Source organism: Polistes dominula, unplaced genomic scaffold (genome assembly GCF_049000335.1).
Source record: "Polistes dominula isolate Pdom_NZ unplaced genomic scaffold, Pdom_raw_medaka contig_37, whole genome shotgun sequence".
Lineage (NCBI taxonomy): Eukaryota > Metazoa > Arthropoda > Insecta > Hymenoptera > Vespidae > Polistes > Polistes dominula.
This window is the reverse complement of record NW_028301169.1, coordinates 3,158,104-3,180,995: the sequence shown is the minus strand read 5'-3', so window position 1 is coordinate 3,180,995 and position 22,892 is coordinate 3,158,104. Positions and strand designations below refer to the sequence as shown.

General features: G+C 27.0%; 2 protein-coding genes across 2 annotated transcripts; one reads left to right on the top strand and one right to left on the bottom strand.

Moving 5' to 3' along the window:
- Positions 1-3,396: 3,396 nt before the first annotated feature.
- LOC107069916 (PHAF1 protein CG7083) lies at positions 3,397-8,248 on the top strand. Its single transcript, XM_015327634.2, has 8 exons — positions 3,397-3,657; positions 4,233-4,315; positions 4,398-4,625; positions 5,246-5,455; positions 5,549-5,698; positions 5,771-5,935; positions 6,017-6,193; positions 6,278-8,248. Exons 1-8 carry the CDS (start codon positions 3,594-3,596, stop codon positions 6,473-6,475), a joined length of 1,275 nt encoding a protein of 424 aa, XP_015183120.1. The 5' UTR covers positions 3,397-3,593; the 3' UTR covers positions 6,476-8,248.
- A 1,747-nt stretch (positions 8,249-9,995) lies between these two features.
- On the bottom strand, positions 9,996-22,634 carry LOC107069869 (dual specificity protein phosphatase CDC14C). The gene is made up of 9 exons (XM_089179253.1): positions 22,595-22,634; positions 13,447-13,648; positions 13,129-13,379; positions 12,765-13,026; positions 12,529-12,658; positions 12,167-12,345; positions 11,554-11,703; positions 11,112-11,167; positions 9,996-10,975 (listed from the first exon to the last, which is right to left on the bottom strand). The coding sequence occupies exons 1-9, from the start codon at positions 22,632-22,634 to the stop codon at positions 10,788-10,790; spliced, it is 1,458 nt and encodes a 485-aa protein (XP_089035379.1). The 3' UTR covers positions 9,996-10,787.
- Positions 22,635-22,892: the final 258 nt, after the last annotated feature.

The window sequence follows — 22,892 nt, the reverse complement described above, 5'->3', positions numbered from 1 at the left end:
CGCTGTATGGAATAATTTTTCTTATTTATATTTTATTTTTATATCATAATTAACAATATTGTTATAAAATATTTGTAACATTACTCATATATAATCTACAATGCATTTATTCCGATTATTCAATATTTTTTATTGAATATTTTTATAAATTTATTTTCTTTTTTAATATTAATATAATTAAATTAAATTAATATTAAATTTATTCTATTAAATATTATTATTATATTATATTATTATTATATATTATATTAATATATAAATTTTGAAGTTTTACGATGAATCATTGATGAAACGATGAAAAAAAAAAAAAAACCATTAAAATATATTAATGTTTACCGTAATGTAAATATCAATATTCTCTCTTTCCGTGTTGATTAATTTAATCGATTATTATCGAAGGCTCGTCTATCCTTAACGAGAAAGAAATAAATTTATTATTTATCTTTGAACTTCGTAATAAAAGTTTCTTATTTCTTTTGCACAGATTAAATTTTGCTTATTTTTTTTCCATAGTAAAGACTTGAACGATATTGTCGTTTGATTATCACAAGAGAAATGTCGGTCTTATTAATTATCAAACACAGACAATTCCTGGACTACGGACTATAAGCCAGGAGCGGATTCAGTTAAGGTACTAACCCGTTTTCAAAGAATTTCAATGGATTTTATCTAATTATAACAGAATATTCATTAAGATAAGAAATATGTCACAACAATTTCATTATTCATTCCAAAGTTCAATTATTTTGATTATAGTATATTTTATTTTATTGGGGGGTTTTTTTTTTTTTTAAATTATCAAATAACGTATACGCAATATTTTTCGTCTCTTTATCGAAATATAAATAAAAGATTATTAATTTCAAGTAAAATTTAAATCATTTCGATTCCAAAGTTCATACAAATATTTTTTTCTTCTTCAAATTAATCGACTTATCAATCGATATAATACGAAGAAAAATTTTTTTAATTGTTGTTTTTTCATAATACAAGTAAATATAAATTTTAATAGATTTGTGATGTCTATTTATAATATAATACTTGTCAACAAATTTATTTTCTCGATAACAACAACATAATCAAAACGTGGGGATATAGTATAACGTGACTGTTATTAAATTCACGATTGAAACACGTTCTACTGTATAATATGACAAACAAGAGTCAATATTTTCCACTTCGGACCAGTGGAAACCTTAGATCGATTGATTAACCACAGCTTGAGCATTTGGTTTCGTAATGATGGTATCTTTTTCTTTTTTTTTTTTCATTAGCTATTATTTTGTTCTTAATATGTCATATATCTGTGTATATTTTTATAAATATAAAAATATGATTTCCTCGCGAAAAATGTTAAAAATCTTCCAAGACAAAAGTCACGTTCAATAAATAATATAAGCGATTAATGTTAAGAGTTTACATTGGAACATATGTGCAGATAAATCCGGTGACGGTAAACCAGATCGGCCTGGTTCGACGTCAGAAATGTTTAGTTGATAACTTATGGGTAATATATATATTTAAATCATAAATAATTAGTTAATAATTTTTAAATTAATTTTTTTTTTATATTACGATAAATGTATGCTAAATTTATTCTTCTTATAAATATTAATTTATATATTATATATATTATATATATTATATATATAATTAATATAATAATAATAATAATAATAATAATAATAATAATAATAATAATAAGTCCGCGAGTTTCTCTATAAAAAAGCCAGACTGAAGTCTGAGAGGAAAATGATAATAATAATAAAATATATATATGTATATACATATTTGTTTATATCAATTGTACTATATTATTATTTATGATAATAAAAAGTGTTTACGTAATTTTTTTATGTTAATATATTTTTTTTTAATTTTTCCTTTTGAATATTATTTGAATATTAATTAATGTTTTTGTGGAATAATCTAAAAATAGAAATCTAAACTTTATAAGGAAGTAAACAAGATTGAAAATGTTTTTAACGAATATTACCAAGCTGATTAACAGATTTTTTAGAATAAGTATTTTAAGTATATTTAATCATCTGCATAAAATATTCCAGTCTCAAGTCAATTTCACAAATCATATGGATGGTATAAACAAACGTTTAATGAAGTTGTTGATATTCTGACGTATCTGGAGGCTCGTCTGTGTGCTTTGAGATACGTTTATCGGTATTTATTGCATAACGGCAGGCTCACATATGTTATACGATATAGTATATACAAATGATTTCGCAATTGCCGTCATTTTTCAAAATAAGTAATTTTGCTTCTCGATTGCGTGAGACATATTTCTTTTTTTATTTTTTATATTATATTATTGCTTTGAAATAAATAAATTAATTATATATATATTATAATTATTATAAATATTAAATATAATATTTAATTAATTAATATATAATTAATTAAATATTATATATAATCTAATATAATATTAAATATAATTAATTATTCCAAATATTAAACTATTATTTTTATTTTTTACATACAATTTATTTTTTTTTTTTTACGAAAATATATTTTTTTCTTTATTTAAATATAAAATATAAAAATATGTAAAGTTTTCAATAAACAAATATACTCTATAGTATTATTTACTTAGAAATTTGTTCTTTTTTTTTATTTTTTCATATAATTTTATTTTGTTTAGAATAGGATTTAACAAAACTACTTTGATTTCTGTTTAATCTCTTCTTTTTTCTGTTTCTATCGATATCAGCATGTTTTGTTGAAGAAATTTTTATCGTAGAAAATATTAGCATTTATCAATCTTATTAATTGTAAACACACTCTGCCAGATTGCTTTCGAATTGCAAAAGTTTAGAAAGTTGCTTAATATGTTTAAGATCAGAGAACCCCCTGCGAAGTATTAATCAACAGCTTGGAAATATTTATCGAATGATCTTTAACCTCTTGATATATTTCCTAACAAGAGCTAAGTTTTAATTTCATACTTATTTATTGTCTTCTTTGATTAGCAATTGTTCATTGCGAAATTTTATGATTATCAAAGAGATATATTCTTTTTTTAAATCAAATTTACGAAATATAAATTGAAATATTTATTGCCAAGTTTTGTACGTAAATAAAATCAAATACGTCACTCGTAGAAAAATATGTTATTTTTGATATCGAAGAAATTTGAAAAATATCAATAAAACTTTAATTTGAAAATATACACAATTCTTTTGTAGAAATAAATAAGATTTAATGATTGAATGTTTAAATTTACGCTCGACAAAATGGCGGTATTAGATGAGATAAATCGAGTTAAACGCCGATGCAGAGACATCTATGAGAACAAATGGGAAACTGTTTGTAAAAATGTGGTATACTAGAACGCGGTCGATAGTCATTCATCGAAATTTTCTCTATCCCGTGGCTATATCAGCTGTTCGCTGCTAGTTCGCCAGCTGTAGCAGGGAGTTGAAGTTTATTGTTTGGGAAGCAATATGGCTATCTGGTGATTAGTAATTGTGCGATACGCTAGACAAAGAAACAACGCAGTTCTCATGGTATTTGGAGCCGCGTTGTACGTTAAATTGTAGTTGACTTAAGTAAGAAGTAAATATAATAAATTAGGAATGTTGGAACTCGAGGTAGTGCCCGAAAGATCCCTTGGTTGTGAGCTGTGGGAATTTATTTTAGGCAAGTGACGAAACACTTTTAACGTATCGCTACACTTACTTACTTATTACGCGTTATTTCTTACGTCGAACCAATGATTTTATGATAATAATATGAATTATTTAATACCATTATCTTAATATTATTTTGCTCTCGCAAAATGTTATCAACAATCTTATATTTACGGTATAAATCTTTTATCTTCATACTTCTATTTGTAAACACTTTGACAATTGCGTGTAAACAAAGAAATAAGATTCGAATGACAATGTTTGTTACTGATTATATAATTGAAGCTTAGTTGTTTTTTAGCATTTATCAGCAAAATCAACAACCATTAATAATTATATCATGTAATCTTATATTGTTTAAAAACTCTTCACTTATTGCATATTTATTAAAGTTTTTCTTTCTTTTTTTCTTCTTCTTGTTATTGTTTGTTTTTTTTTATTTTTTTCATTTGTTTCAAAAATAGGACCTAATATATATATATAAACATGTCATTATTATATTGTAATTTATAACTATAGCAGGAGAAAATAATTCAATGAAATTCTATAATGTTTAGCTATTTTTTAATAAACATTTCTTTTTAGGTATGCATTTTTCCCAGTCTGTATCAATAATACAATCTCAAGTGGGCATTATTAGAGGAGTACAAGTACTTTATAGCGATAGTGTAAGTGATTATTTATTTTTCATTGATATTTATCTTTTTTTGTATTAATAAATAATTTTCTTTCTTCTTTATGTTTGTATAGAATCCATTAGAAGTAGATTTAGTAATAAACTTACCTCATGATGGCGTTAGACTCATATTTGATCCGGTGGTGCAGAGGCTTAAGATAATTGAAATTTATAATATGAGATTAGTTAAACTGAAATATTGCGGTTTGCCATTCAATTCACCGGAGGTGTTACCTTCGATCGAACAAATCGAACACTCATTTGGAGCTACTCATCCTGGAGTATACGATAGCGAAAAACAGGTATAATAATTGTATTACATACACATATTAACACTAGATATACCAAACCAGTCATTTTGACTGATCGGGCCATTTTAATTCAAAATTTCGACTTCATGTAACATTTGATTTCTGTAAATAATTAAGCGTTTTGTTATTTAAAATATCTATAAATTCATTTACCTATTAGAATTATTATTGTTAAGCATTTTTTGTTATTTTTCAAGAAGCATTTTTTTGATACACCAGTCATTTTGACTATTCTGGTAGAAATAGGTATACTGAAAATGATGGTATATCTAGTGTTAAAAACAAACAAAATCATTTATATATGCAAGGTATCCTGTAATTGATAGTACAATCAAACAGTTAGTAATTCTATATGGAAAACTAAACTAAAAATAAGTTTGAAAATTTATGAAGTATTAAACGTATATTTGATTTAGTTTCAGTTCAATGGATTTCATTATTTTATTATTGCATATTTTAAAAATGATTCTTGTACTTCTTTTTTAGTTTTCACATTTTTTATTTCATCTTTTTATGTAGAATTATATTCTCTTCGCTTGTATCACCAATTACAGGATATCTTTTAAATTTATGAAATTTATTAAAATAATCTTTCTCTCTTATTCGTTTAGGTTTTTGTGTTAAACTTCAGAGGATTATCATTTTATTTTCCAATTGATTCCAAATTCCAGCCAGGATATGCACATGGCTTAGGTTCATTACAATTTCCAAATGGAACTTCCCCTCTTGTTGCAAAGACAGCTATTTATGTTGGTAATATGGCTACTGGTTCTAATAGTGAAGAACACAATATGAGAGCCCCACCACCGCCATTACCACTTGTAATTAATTCTTTGTTAATTAGAATTTTTAAAAAGGCACAGTGTGTGTATTTGAATTATTTATGAATATTAATAAGGGATCAAATCTAACAGGTGTGTTATCATAATAATTTATATTTGGAAAAGGCTGAAGTTATGCGCGATAAAATGCATACACGAGGTCTCAGATTACACCTTTTCACTGAAGGAAGTTCTGTTACAAGGGTGCTATTAGAACCGAGAAGGAGTGGTCTCACTAAAGAAGTACTTATTTCTATTTATTTATAATTGTATGAGATATATTCAATGTTTAATGTAAAATTATTTCAATTATAGATTTTATTTGGTGATACTTGCGAAGATGTATTAAGTGCTCTTGGTGCACCATCAAGAGTATTTTATAAAGCAGAGGATAAAATGCGTATTCACAGTCCTCATGCACATAAACGTGATAAGATTAGAAGGTCTGATTATTTTTATAATTATTTTACGTTAGGATTGGTGAGTATTGGTTGATATTGAAAAAACATGTATATTTATAAAATAATGATATATTTAATATATTATTGCTGTTATTTTTAGGATGTTCTATTTGATGCCAAAACTCAGTGTGTAAAGAAGTTTGTTTTACATACTAATTATCCAGGACATTATAATTTTAATATGTACCACCGTTGTGAATTTACTTTAATTTTTCCTCCAGATAATAAATCTACAGAATCGAAAAAACTCATTGACGTTTCTCCTTCTCCAGTTACAGTAATATTTTTATACACGAATATTTTTCATTTTTATTATCAAAATTATTTCTATATAAATATTAAAGATAAATATTTTCCCTAGATCACTGCCTATACAAAATGGGATAGTATAAGTGAACAGTTAAAGGCAAGTGCACGTCCTGTAGTGTTAAATCGTGCATCATCAACAAATACCACGAATCCATTTGGATGCACCTTTTCTTATGGAATACGTGATGCAATTATTGAAGTTATGGCTAATCAGCACATTGCCAGCGTGACTCTCTATAAAGCAGCGTGACCATAATTATATTTCAATTATGGTGAATATTAGAAAAAGACCTCTAAAAAAAAAAAGAAAAAATGAAAAAAAAAGTAAGCAAGCAAGAAAGAGAAAAAAAGGAAGGAAAAAGAGATTAAAAGAAAGAAAAAAATAAAGTAAGAATCACATTTTTGAATAGATAAAAAATGCAGACAAACTCACAGTTGATTTTTTCAATAATATATCTCTCATAGAAGAAAGACTGTATGATATAAAGGCGTGTGTGGGATGGATATGATTCGTTACACCACTAATAAGATTTTTAATAATAATATGATTTTAAGATGTAAACGCGTTGTGATTGAGGAAATGTTTGAGTACTCGTTTGTGTATCGATATTGCAACGTAAAGATAAGGTTTGGGACGTAGGACGGAGGGAAAAACAAAAATAAGAAAAAAAGAAAAAAAGAAAAAATATAATAATATCATTTTTCACAATATTTATGTATGTATCTTTAAAATTTATACTTATTTTCTTCGGGATATTTAATATTACAAAGAAAATTTCCAACACCGATAAATATCACAATTTAATACATATTTTACTTTACGATCATATTGTTTATTATATAGCAAAAAGAAAAAAAAACTATAAAATAAAATAAAACGTAACAAGGAGCTTCATTATATTGAAAAAAAAAAATAATAAAAATAAAATAAAATAAAAATACGAGTAGTATATCATAAATTACTATGAATTTTGATAGTTTATAAACTACAGTGTTAACACTGCGATAATGAATAATATAATTATACTATATATATACTTACACACACATACATAACACACATACACACATATATATAGTATATGTATACATTAACATATGTTTAGATGAAGTGAACACTTAAATTTCATAAACAAAAATTTTATAAAAAAAACGTGTGTTGGAGATTAGAATCAGATATCAAACAAAAACTCTAAAATTCATAAATGCAAGTAATACAGTGCAATACTGTTTAGATAGCTATAATGCTTTTACAGTTAGTGAGATTTATTAATAACTTCATAAAAGAAGTTGTAAGGATAAAACAATATTTCTGATTTTTTATGCAAAATAATCTTGATTAATATAACAGTATAAAATACACAACATGAGGTTTCGAGAATTTATTTTGCTTATGTCTGTATTTATTATTAAGGAAAAAAAGGTAAAAAAGAAAAAAAAATTAAACAAACAAAACAAGGGAATGTTCATAACAAATGTATCAATTTTTATGTCCACGATTGAATTATTCTTAGAACAGAAAAGAAAAAGAAATGTGAGAAATTATTTCGAAACAAGACCTAAGAAACATTATTACATACATTGGCGTATTTTTTTATTAAGATGCACATTTTTGTGTAAAGTACTCATAGATTATTTACATGCCTTATATATATATACATACATATGTGTTCATCTAGTTTGGTGTAAAAGTATTTCAAAGACGTTTCGTTAATTTTTCAACCCGGTAGATCATAGATCGTTTTATTTATACAATAATAATAATAATATTAATAATAATATTAATAATAATATTAATAATAATATTAATAATAATAATAATAATAATAATAATAATAATAATAATAGTAATCGTAATGATAATGATAACGGATAAAAAAAGAAAACAACATTTTATATCATTCATAATTTACGGAAGTTTATAAGAAATTAAAAAAATAATAATTATATATCTTGGTCAAAAAAAAAAAAAAAAATAGTAGAGCCTTGTAAAAGAAAAAAAAAAAAAAAGAAAAAGAAGAAAGAAAGAAACGGGAAAAAAGATTCGTTCATCACTTAATTCACTTTGTCTTTGAATTGCACAATTACTACTGTTCCACCACCATTTAAGCTTTTTCTCATTAAGCATATGTAAGGTATTTAATAAGTTCTGTGTATCATATAAAATTTATATTAGCTGATAAACTAAAGTGATTGTAAGAATTCTATTTAATATATCATAAAGTGTGTAATAATCGGGTTCACACTATGTGAAACGTTCCGTCAGTGATAACTGTTTTGATTAACACATACTGTGCAACACAAAAACTTCCTCTCTCAACGCGTATTTTATACATATATATATATACATATAGAAACAGACAAACAATATATATATGTATATATATATATATAAAAACCTAAAATTGTGAACTTCCGAAATTCTGAAAGATAAATCAAAAACTCGACACATTATATTACTACGAAATAGTCTGTCTTTCCAAATGTAATAAAACGTTTTATATATTTTAGCAAAATAATGCGCGTATAACATGGATGTTTTTGATGAGAGAGAGAGATAGAGAGAAAAACCGAAAAAGAAAAAAACGGCAACGTGTTAATCCATGAACAAAAATAATGAATTGTACTACGTTACAGACAGTTCCTTATTGAAAAGCATATATTGCAATTTTTAAATATGAACTGCAATTTTTTGGGCACTTTGTTTGTCCTTATTTCCCAAAGAAAAAAAAATGCAAAAATAGAAAAAAGATTAAAAAAAAAAAAAAAACTAAAAAAAAAAAAGAAAAGAAAATGAAGTAATAAGAAACTTTGTTTGTGACCAAATATCTCTCCAAAATATGCCCGGAGAAAATTATTTTAAATAATTTTTAATTGCATGATAATTGTTTTTATTCTTTCTTTCGTGTGACTATTATTATAAGAAGCATGAGAATTTTCTTTGTGAAGAAAAAAAAAAAAGAAAAAAATAACAACAACAATATTTGTTAATGCGCTTCGAAAGATAAAATTAGTATTAATTTTTATATTTCAATTAAAATTTTTTCAGGTTAACTTATATCATTAATTATGCAATAATAATAATGTAGAGAGAGAGAGAGAGAGAGAAAGAGACAGAGAGAGAGAGAAAGATATATCGTGAGGATATATAAAATGATCATTGAAAATATATGAATTTATATTATTGATTAATTGCATTTACATCATTTTATTACAAAATTAGACAAACTTTTTTTTCTCTCTCTATATATACATATATATACATATATACATATGAGCCGTTTATTTTGAAAGTGACCTAAGTCTATTTTAATATTTTTGATTATTGTTGACACAGTAATAATATCTTCAATTGGAAGTTGATTGTCATAAAAAACATTTCACGGAAAAAATACAAAAATGGATTTAGATCATTATGAAAATAAATGGCTCATATATGATTATTCTATCACAATAATTCTTATTCCGTCTTTTTTAATCTCTATATCTATTTTTCATCTTTATCTCTCTATAAAGTGTCTCTCTCTCTCTCTCTCTCTCTCTCTCTCTCTCTATCTATCTTATTTTAGTTTGTAAAAATAGTCATTTTGTATGCAATCGTCTATAAAATCACGAAAAAGTAATTTTTTTTTTTTATACAAATCACTCTTCTTTTTGTCGTATTTTTGTTCTTCTAAATTTTTTTCTTTTATTCGTACATAGATAAATGCTTCAGACCAATTTTACCGTTTGCTTGCATCGCAAAGCATGCAGCTTGCTCGAGGTTCGTGATATTTATAAATAAAAAAAAAAAAAAAAAAACAAAAGAGTGGACATTAAACGAAAAAAGAAGGAAAAAAATAATAATAATAAAAGAACAAACCCCAACAAAAAAAAAAATTAAAAAAATAAATAAAAAATAGAAAAACATTCCCACATTCAGATGCGCGACATCTTTTTTAAATAGCGTATTTTAAATATGTCAGTTGTGCATAAATACATAAATAAGTTTTCTTCTGACGAGAATGAGATTCTCTCTCTACGTTAAAAAAAAAAAACGGTCTTCGATATAATTATTGTAACCTAAAGAAAAAAAAAGAAAAAAAAGAAGTGATAATTACCCTGATGAAAAAGTACAAAAAGAGGAAATTATAATCATTTCTTTTTCCGTTTTTAATATTATTACATTTTATTCTCTGTTTTCATTACGGATTATCGTTGTTTGTTATAACATTTATAACAAAAGGAGATAAGAGATGATAACAAATCGAAATAGTTTGTTTTTATACCTAAAAAGCACATGTGCTTTTAACGTATTTAAATACACATATACGTAACGTTATTAAATATGTCAAATAACACAAAACAAAAAAAAACAGGTATTTATTATCGTATATATATTTTATACGGTATTATTTATTATCATATATATATATACATACATATATATATATATATATTATAAATTATGATTTTTATCTTTTTTCTTTTTATTAACTTTTTTACAGATTGCCAGTTTCAACAAAGAAATAGAGAACTTTTTTTCTTTTCGTTATTTTCTTCATTCTTTAATAACGATTACGTCATTTGTAATAATTTAATTCTCTATTCATTTTAATTTCATTTAGTTTGTCACCTTGTGTCGAAGTACCTTTCAAATTATTTAACTTCCAACGACATTTAATTAAATCCTTTTTGTTACGTGTCTTTTTTTGATTTGAAGATTCTGTATCTGTTTTCATCGTACCATTTACATTTCGTAACTTACCTATATATAACAAAAATACATACACGCATATACATAATTATTAATATCTATAACAATCAATTAAGACAACAAGAAAAATCATTTTCTTATCATTCATTAACGAATTACAAACGTTTAACGTTTATATCATAGTTATCTAATGTTCGCAATAATTTAGATTTGACTACCTTATTCTTAGGTAAGTCATCGCTATTTCTTGTTTAAATAAAAATACAAATAAAATAAAAAAACACGAAGCTTCTTATATAGCACGTTACATTAGGACACAACGTATTATTAATCTTATTTTTTCATTTTCCTATATATATATATATTATTTTTAATTAAAGTCACTCTCATAGAAGTAATTACAAATTAAGGATACACATATATGAAAGGATAATGCAATATACTTGCAACTTGACAAGCTAAAGTTTTTAGTATACTACAACTTTACGATGTCTTCCACATTTTCCTTAGGCCCATGTTAAAGAGATAAAGAAAAAAAGAAAATGAAAGATAAAATAAAAAAAAAAAAAGGGAAGACGGAAGAACTCTTTCATTGAATCAAATAAAATAACTCTATAAGATATAAATGAAACAACTTGCCTGGATAATTATTTTGGTGATTATTATTAGGATAATCAGTTTCAGAATGGCCACGACGTTCGTTGTTCTCTAATTTAATATCGATCGAGTATATTCCCCATCTGTGCTGTAAAACCATATTGCTATCCCCATGATATTTAAGTCTGTAATATAATGTTATCATATATTTGCTATTTTATTTATATATCATACTATATTATTTCACTCTAATAGCAGTCATAGTTATACATATGAGAAGGTGATTATGAAACAGTGTGGTCTAAGTAAATAAATTTTACTAAATTTATTATACACAAGATGGGTTAAAAAATTCTGAGCCTAATACGAGGTGTGGAAAATTATATAAAGTTGTACAAAATTTATTTATCAATCTGAAACGAACTGATATATAAGAATGCAAATGAAACTTTTTCTTTGTTTTTTTTTTTTTTTCTGAAGCGCTGAAGTATTGGATTTTACTGCTTTTATATAATGATGTATGATCCTGATGGAATCTTACAATTGTGTAGAATTGAACAAAAAATTGGTGTCCTGTTAAGGGTTCTCCCTTTGTTAGATCATCTTTTCTAATCACCATCTTATATGTATAAATATATGTGTGTATACCTATATTGTTGGCCTGCATTCAAAAGACTGCATTCTATGTTTTCTAGCCAAGCTTGTTGATGTCCAATAACGGAACCAGTTCGACAAATTCGTGCCCAAGCTATAGCTTCTCTGGCTGTCATTGTATAATGCTTTATTAAGTATGCTGCTATCAGAGAACCTGTCCTACCCAATCCTGCCTAATAATGCCAAATTATATATTAAATCAATTAGAAAATGCTTTCTTTTGAGGTACGAGTGCCTTTTGAATCATTTTTGTGTGTGCTATTTCTATTATTTATATATAAGATTATAATATATTATATAAGTAAGATAATACAAAAAAAAAATATCGTAAATGAATATTTTAAAATGACAATTACTTTACAGTGAACAGCAATAGCTCCATTTGTAGTTTCCACCAATTTAAGAAATTTATAGAGAATTTTTTTTGGTGGAACAGTACCATCTGGCATAAACATATCGTAGTGTGATATTCCTGCTTTTGTAAAACTGTTAAAAAAAAAAAAATAATAATTGGAAATACATTATTATTATTATTCGTTATGTGATTTAGGTTACTGACATTGAGATCAAGTTTGAAAAATAATTGCAATACCTATTAGAATCATATGTTTTTTTGTTCAACCTAACGACAGCAACAACGTCATTGTTTAAAAAATAATTAATGTAACATTCTGGTGGATGATAGATCGTTCCATTTTCCGTACTTGGAGTTAGAAAAGCTAACAATTTTTGCGGTACAATCCAATTCAAATCACCATTTTGTGTTTGTTCGTATTTTTCGTATTCAGCTAAATTAAAATCTTCAAAGTTGAATATGCCAAAGGATACAGCTTTGTAAATGGCATTTAAACAATCTAGATTTAGAATTGGAATGGAATTAGACAAGAATTAAGATTGGCATGCTATAATTTTAAGTATATAATAATAAATAATGAAAGAAAAAACAAAAATATTACCGAGTAAATGAATATTGTAAATCGATGGTCCCAAAGATGCATCTTGAAATAACCTAAACGATATTAATTCGTTACCCACGATGAAAGGTTTGTAAGCTTCATTAGGAGTTTTATTCAAATACAAAATGGCGTATGAGGCTATCAAATAAGCAGCATTTGCTCTTTTCTCCTCATTTCTTGAAGTACAATGCACGAGTAATTTATGCTTGTTTATTGAATCGTTTAATTTCTTTTTCAACTTACAGCAATACCTATTGTGACAAATCAACTTTAATTTTTTATTCTTATTTCGTTAAAAATTCTAATCTTTTTATTTACCTGTACAAACACGCGAGATTCAAAGGTCCAAAGTCGTTGTAAAAGTTATTATAAATTAGCTCGTTGTCTATATTGAAAAATTCAACATTTTCCATTTTTCTCGCTTCCTTTCGATCATTTTTTAATGTTGCAAAATAAAACTTGTTTTTTATATATTCCACAACGTTACAAATATCCGGATGATCGTAAATCAAATTTTTAGCTTGTTAATAATTAACAAAATAAATTAATTAGGAATAATAATAATGATAATATTAAATTAGGATAATTGATATATATATATAAAATGTATGTGAAAATAATTATTACCGTCCATTTCATTCTATCTTTTTATTGTAACTGTAATTAGGATGATTCCAGTATATTCGAAATGTCGTTATACGACAATAAAACAATATACACCTTTAAATCATAGTGATTTGATTTGAAAATTAATTGATGCGTTTATTTTCGCGTCCTTAATTTTCTCGGTTATTTATTTAACGAAATAAAAAATGATAAAATTATGGTCCTAATTTAAGACACGCGACGAATCATTGTTTTTGTTCAAATCCGGGTTTAATAATCCATATCGTTTTGTTTTAAAATTATTCGATCACATGATTTTCTGAAATGAATAAATCGATAACGAATTATTTAATAAAAAAACTAATATATATTATTTAAATTTTACGTAACCTTAAAAAGTATATAAATTCAAATTAATGTCTCCGAGATATTTTATTATAAAAATAATTTCAAGGTAAAATAAAAATTTAAATAAAACATATATAATATTACGCGTTACATAAAATTTCCATGTTATTATTAAATAAAATATAAGACACATTAACTTACTTGATTATAATTTTACGTGCCAAATGAAAAGAAAGAGAAACATAATTCATCGATAGGTTGATATTAAACGTTTTTCAATTTTTTTTTAAGCTTTTATCGATTTTCTTTTTTTTTTTTTTTACAATTTATGGAAATTAGAAATTAATTTTATTAACATACTTTAGATGGAGTATGCGTTCAAAATACAAAAAAAAAAAAGAATAATTCAGGTTAATAATTATTTTTTCATTCAAAGCAAACGCAACAGGGAGCAGAATCCTTATCATACAATCATATTAACAGTATGTATAAACTTGTGTGTGTAAATAGTATTTATCCATTTTATAATTGGGTTAGCATGAGTTAGAGTGTATTCAACATCATGTTCGAATCTTTCGAGAATGGTTCTTTAGTCATATTTTAGATTTTATTCTATTATTTCTTTGTTCGTCATTAATTTTTAGTTGTAATTGGAAATGATGGACCATTCCATCTCCTTGGGACACCAAATTTGTGTCTATATTGTCAAAAAGGTGCACATGTGTTTAGTTAATTAGAGTCATAAATATTAAAATTTTCTTTATTATTAAATTTTGAAGTTTAATTAACGTTCGGTGAATATTAAAGTAATTTCTCTTACTTTTTTTGTCTTTAAGATTTTTAACTGTGATCGTATTTTATTAAATTTGTAAATAGTTTTCTTTTCTATATAATGCAGTTTAAAAGTATTACTAATTATATTTAATAGATATTATTTTCTCTAGTAACTTAATATTTGTACTTTTACTTGTTAATTTTTTGTAAATGTAAAATCACCCGTTTAAATTTAATTTTATTGCAACGATAAATAAATATTTGATAAAAATAAATAGAGAATTTAATTAAAAAGTGCATCTGCGAATTGGATGATTTATATGTCAGGCTATTGCATAAGTTGATAGTATGATTGATATAGTTTTCTTTTTGTTACAGGTGATCATCGTGGGATTTAACATCCAACCATTTTGCTTTTTTTCTATGTGAGAACCTTAAATGGCTGCTTTTGAAAATATTATATGTATAAATGAATTTCTGAAGGCACACATATAAATCCTAAATATAAAATATAATTATTTACAATTTTATAATATTACTTGAAATATTTGTGAAATATACCAAAAATATTTGTTAATAATGTAGGCAAAAAAATTAGTATTCAGTTCTTTTCTTCATATTTTATTTTCTTGAAAGGAAAATTCTATTCAGAGACTAAAAGAAAAGATTAGGATAATCATAAAACCATAAACAAACCTAAGAATTATCAAGATATATTGGTGCGATGAAAACCTTTTGTGCAGTGTTGGGCCCTTTGAGAAGTTTCGGATTCCTATGTAGACACATGCGATACCATAAAAATAAATAACATTCCGATATTCTAGATCAAGTTTCTTTATGCATAGTTTCCACTACCAAAAACCATAGGCTGTACCCATCGGTGGACTATGGGGTGGATCCTTATGCTATTGGTCAATAAGATTCATAATCTCCTTCCCTCTCCAAAGGGGTGTAGCTCATTTCTGAAATAAATATGTGGAAAGAAGTAAGAAAATGTCCTTAGTCAGTCCTTAGTCTTCAGTCTTTAGTTAGTCTGTCTGTATCTGTCTGTTTGTTATCTGTTATTCTGCAAATCAGTCAGTCGGTCTTATATTTGTAACTCTTTTGTATTCTGTATTTTTGTAACCACCCCACTTTTTGTAAACTTATGTAAATACCGTTCGACATCACATCATCATAATTTAATAAATTATATTATATTATCTTCAGTTTTTATTTTTCTCTGTCTGAACCCCTCACAATAAATAATGATAAATCTCGGTGAGGATTTAATTAGATAATCTAAACATCGTTTTATACACACAACATGTATGCAATCGTTTTTGTCAGAATAAAACACGTGACTGTGTATATTAAAATTAGTATGGGGTATAAATGCTTTTTTACTTTTATTTTTATTTTTAAGAGGCGCCATATACCGATTGGTAATTTGTTCATTTTCTCTTCATTAAAAGATTATTATTTTTAATTTTTTTTGTAATTCTAACATAAAAAATAAGAAATATCAATAACTTATTATTTATATTACTTTTTCAAGTAATTTTTAGTGTTAATATTAAATGTTTTTCTTTCTGTTAGAGTGAATTAGTGTTATTAATTATATGATTTTTATTATATTGAATTTTTTTTTTTTTTTTTTACTTTTTGTATCAAAATATACAAAATATTTATGTATGAATTAATTTTTTTTAATTTTACTATCGAATAAAGAGAATATGTGATAAATGAAAGTAAAAATATTATATAAAATTGTTTGTGCATTTTATCGACAATAGGAAAAGTAGATAAGTGTAGGTAGGAAAGTTTTAAAAAGGTAAGTGTAAAATTGTATGAATGAGCGTTAACAGATGTCACTACAATTTCATACTCGTAAGATACATACATCGTATAGTTAACATTTTTTAATATTATTTTATTAAATGCGTATAATTAATCATCCAAATTGTCAATTGTAATACTTAACATAGTTTTGAAAAATTAGAGTTATTAAAAAAAAAGAAAATATTTTACTTAATCAATTGTTTTTTTTTTTTTAATAATTATCATATAACACACATCATTATGTTAAAATAATTTCGAAAAGTTTGAAAAACAATGTTAAATGTTGTCAACAAAAAACAATAACTTGATATATAAATTAAATTACAAATTTGCACGTAATCGAGATATTACTGACAAAAAAAATTCAGAATTAGCAAATTTTTTCATTGCCGTAACCAAATAACATAATTTTCTTATTCAAAACTTGAAATGTAACAAAAAGAAAAACAAAATATTTCCAATACATTTAAGTTTATAAACGTAAAATTTGAATATGCTAGCGTAATCGAAATTGGCTGGGTCGTATCGAGAGATTACAGAATTTTCTTGTTGCAACGATTCACAAGTTACACCGGGAAGTACTTTAACATGCGATGCTGCACATAAAGTGAAAGAAAGAGAAAAAGATAGAAAGAGAGAGAGAGAGAGAGAGAGAGAGAGTAGAGAGAGAACGAAGGAAAGAAAAGTTTGAAGGAAAAGGAGGAACGAAAACGACCGAGGGTATCGTGTTGCAGTCTGATCAGTATTTACAATTCAGGAGAAATCCTTTTCCCGACGAACTGTTGCGCGTTTATCGTCTTGGTCTCTTGGTCTTCGTCTTCGTTTTCGTCGTCGTTGTCTTCGTCCGTCGTTGTCTCCTCGTCGTCGGGGCTACGTTCATCCGTCCAATCGTGCATCCATTCCTGCGTCCGTCAATCCGTTATAATTTCTCCGCTAATAGAATCCGAGATTTCGTAGCGAATCGTGCAACGCATCCAAAGTTTACTTTCCGTCTTTCTCTCTCTCTCTCTCTCTCTCTCTCATTTGTTGTTTTTTTTCTTTTTCTCTTTCTCTTTCTATCTTTCTCCTTGTTTCATCGTACCATTCTTCCTCGACTCCTCTCTCTCTCTCTCTTTTCTCTCTCTTACTCTATCTTTTTTTCTGTCTGTCTGTCTATCTCTCTCTCTCTCTCTCTTCCTCTTACAGTAGCGCGTGCACACGCACGACACACCGGTGCCAATCGAGGTGGCTTCGGCTTCTATTCGGACGCGTTTTCGAATCTCTCGATCGAATTCGTTGACCCACTATCTCAACACGTCGTTAAATCTTTTATTGCGTTCCTTTTAACGCAGACGAGTCTCGCATTAATTTTTCTTTCTCTCTCTATATATATAGGTACTACCTATAGATATACATACATCTACATGTATTTTTATTTTTTTTTTAATTAACAAATATATTTTCTATATTTTTACATTTTAAACATTGTCTTCTTTTTATTTCTATGATATTTTTGAAAAGATATCAAGATCAATGATTGTGAATGAAAATGTTTTATACGTATATATGTGCCCACCATTATGAAAGTGGTAGAGGTATTTAAAGAATTACATTTGAACACTTGAATGAACTCTTTATAATATTGAAATAACAAACATTATCTCTAACGGATGTATTTTTGACAATATCGTGAAAATTACATTGAATTAATTTAGTTTAACCCATTGACTACCAGACATATTTAGAGCGTCTTGCTTTGGGTGTCAAGGTTTTATTTTAAAGAATACATGCAATTTTTTAGTAATATTAAGTTACTGATAGAACATTGTAATGGCATTTACAATAATTGATAATTAATGTTTTTTACATCATATAAATATTTTACTTAACCTTTTTAATAATTCTTACTTAATTCCAATAACCATTTGTAATTAATCTAAGATTGCAGCACACACTACGAGATATCTCGTAGTTGTCAATCAATGGGTTAAAATAATGTGTAGTATGAAATAACTGATAAACTCATTTTCTTTTTTTTTAAATTTTGACTTTTAGACCACTTTCATAATTACAGACATATATAATCTTTTATATTATCAATTTTATTTATTACTATTTTCTTTTGTACGTATATAAATATTAGACGATGTTTCAAAATTATTTTAAAGATCGATGATCGTGTCTCTCTTATGATCATCATCTGGAGACAAAGCAGACGTCATCTTCGATCGTCATCGTCGTGTGCGGGCATCGAAGATCCGCTCATTGTCTTTCTTCTCTATAATGCATATTGACTATTAACAGCAAAATATGTTTCCCTTATATGCAAGGATATATGGCCACGTCACGTCCTTATTCGTTTTAAACAGTCGTCTCATCGTTCGTACTCATCTTTGAAACTGAGCACCATATTCGGCCCTCCCACCTACCAGAGAGACAATGCCAGTCGCATTCGTAAAAGCTTTAACCTCTACCTGTTTGGCGATCAAATCGAATTAAATACCAATATGCGTACCACCAACATATTGGGTACTTATCATTTGTTCGACTATTATTCTATCGATGAAAATTTTCAATGTTCATTTAGGATGACGAGATCGTTCATTTACGCAATCAAACGTAGTTTCTTTATTCTTCAAGGTTCTTTAGTTATTTATACGTATAATTTAGGGTTTGAATTGTTCGAACAACTTCTGAATATTATAGGGTTATAATATATCACGTGAAAAATTTGAAAAAGAAGACATATTATTGTTAATTAATTTAATATCTTTGATATATTAGAAATACAGAAGTTGTACAATTTTGTTTACCTTGTAAGATATTCTAAAACAAAAGGTATCGGTTAAATCTTCTTAAAAGTAGTTAGATTAAGGATTAATCATAAACATTATATAATTTCTTTTAAAATATTTCAACATCTCGGAGGGAGAAGCATCAAATAAATTTCTAAAGTAGTAACAAATTTATTGTACAACAGAGAAAACTTATCAATTTAAATATCATTGAAATATTTCACACGCAAACGTTATATAAATGTCTTCTTTAATACATTCCAATAAATTAACCAACACTTGGTTAATAATAACTAGTAGTAGAAAAAATCAATGGTAAAAAAGAAAATAATAGATAGTAAGATTACAGAGAGATTGTTGACGATATCAAGAAAAAAGAGTCGCGATAGGAAGGAATAAGAAATAATAAGAATAAATAAAAAAGAGAAAGAGTGAGGAAGGAAAGGAAGGAGAGAAGGGGGAGGGTCATGAGGCTGAGGGACGATCCAGTGGCTCCAGTCCCGAGAACAGAAATTGTTACGTGCTCGCATGGTCCCGTCGTGATTTGAATGTTCATGCGATCGCGAACGATCGCGAACGGTCATCCAGTCAAGTTGGAAGAGAGGAGATTGAACAGCAGCAGTACTAAACATAAGCACAGAGAGAATGATGAGAAGTAGTAGGAGGAGGAGGAGGAAGAGAAAAAGAAAGAGGTGGGAGGGTGGGTGGGAGGCAGGGAGTTCCGTGGCGTTGCTCAAGCGCAGAAAGAGAACTTTCTTCGGTGGTTGACACGAGAGGAGAACGCCTAACGTTTAAAGACGATTGTGTGTCCCAAGTATTCGTCTTCTTCTTTTTCTTCTTCTTATTCTTCATCGTTTTTGTAGTTGTAGTTGTAGTAATAGTAGTGGTAGTAGTTATCCGCACGCGGAAGAGCATCTATCCTCTCAGGTTAACCTCTCTCACTCACACAGAACACGTACCAAGCCATGTTGTCCCCGTACACGTTCTTTCTCCTTCACCACCTCCTCCTCCTCCTCCTCCTTTTACCTTTTCTTCTTCTTCTTCTTCTTCTTATTCTTCTTCTGGTTCTTCTATCCTGTGCGTGTTTTAGTTATTAAAGCTCTCTTTAACTTCAGCTACCGAAAATATGTGAAAGTATGTCGGTCATGACATCTTATGATAGATTGGTTAATAAATATTGTTGGTATTTGTATTATTTCAGATTTTAATTGATCGATTGATTGTTTTTTTTATTTCATAATTAAATACAAATTTTTAATATTACTTATTTAATTAAATTAATTAATCAATTTTTTTGCTTCAGAGAGAGGTATTATTGTTGACAAATTGTCGATCGTTATATCATTATGATAAAACAAAATAGTAATAATTTCAATCGTATTTTTTTTTAAGAACTTACTTATTAAATTCCTTTTACGAAAAATATTATTTATTTTCTTTCTTTCTTATTTTGAAAATTTCTCTTTTGGATGCTGCGACTTAAATGTACATATTTCTTACTTGTTTAAGCTAAAATTCTTATTAAATTATATTAGATATGTTTAAAATTGATATCATATCTCACTATTGCGATATCTTACAATTATAAACTAAGGAAACTTGATAAAGTTAGGACTAACCCAAACGTAATCATCTTTTTTCCTTATATTGTTAGAAAGTAAGTTGTATTTTTTTGTTGTTTTCTTCACGTAGGTGTAAAAGTGGTGTGTACGCTTTGTTTGTTTTTTTATTTATTTATTTATTTATTTTTTACGTATCAACGTGGGTAAAATTTCGATCGATCATGACGATATTTCAACATTCGAGCGTCGGCTGCTTGATCATGGTGCAAGATTTAAGTTCTTGATTCATCGTGAGCCGATTGATAGGCGCATCAGGTACACGCTGAATTCTTATGCTAATGCGAGAAAGGAGCCGAGAAGACAATACTACACATCTACACACTTGAGAGTCCAGGCATCTGTATACACTCTGCGTCCCGTATTCTGTATTCTGTCAAGTGAATTAATACAATCACCAGGACCGCCGAGTGATTTTCGATGCGGTGAGATCGTGATCGGCGCCCCCTTCGTAAAGCTTTACCCGGAGCTTTCTTATTTGGGAAAGGTGAAATGATCGAGAAAGCTAAACTAACGATCTATACAGTGTCATCGAGAAGATCTAACAATATTTTTTTTGTTCCTTAAACTTTTAGATATCTCTTCAAATTGTTCACTGTAACATAGTCAAAAGTTATATGATTTATTCGAGTTAGCATATCATCATCATCATCATCATCATCATCATTATTATCATTATCGTGATTTTTCAATATTAGAGATTTAAATAAATTTTCAAGATTCTTGTTGGTTGCATGCAATCATAGTTATCCGGTCGGCATCGATGATATGACAATCGTCTTACGAAATGAACATTTTTTTTAGGAATATATTATTCCTGGGCTAATAAGTAATCACTGAATATGCAAAAACCTCTCGGCACCGTTTCTTTTACGTGATCGATTTATTAAATTGCTTTGTTAAGAAAGTATAAAGAGTAGCTCACTCCCTTACTTCTCTTCTCTCTTTCTATCTTTGTAGTATCCCATTCCTCTCTTTACACGTAACAACCCAATTGCACACGTGTAAGTACGCGTAGAATTTACGTTCACTTCCTCAAAACTTGAACATTACGGTATCATCTACTTCCGGTTAATACATGTGTTATTTTTATTTTTATTTTTTTAAATTAGAAATCATTCGAGTAATCTTAAAGATAATACAAAGATTATTATATGGAACGTGAAAGTAAAGAATATGAATGAAATTTAAAGTTCACGTGTCAAATGTGATTATTAATAAATTTGATTAATAATAAGGAGAATGTGTGTTGATCATGTTAAAGTTTTGTTTTCCTTGTTCTTTATTTTTCGATATCAACTATTGATGCAGAATGAAGAGAGAATAACTAGCGAGAACTTACGATGTATGTATGTAACGGTCGTTCTGCCTGGCCAGGGTGGATGAGTGTAGCATTTCCCGTATTGCCATCGTAACTCGCGACTATCCGCTAAACGATAATCACTATAAAAGAGTACCACAGGGGTTCTCCAAAGTTTCGAATAATGTGAACTACAAGTTTATTACTTTGAACAACAATCATACTTTCTCTCGTTATTATAGGTATAACTCTCAATTGGGTCATGTTATAAAGAAATCTATATTAAACTCTTATAATGAGAAGAGAAAAATAAGTTATATTATGGATCATATAATTTTGTGATTTTTATTTATAAAAATATTAGCGACTTGTATCAAACATTAGATTATACGATTATTCGAATTATCGAGTTATTGTTTTATTTTAGAATTATTTTGAGATTAATTATAGTAGTCACTATTAAATACAATTATTATCAAAATATTGTAAAATTATGTAACATGATATAAAATATAATGAAAT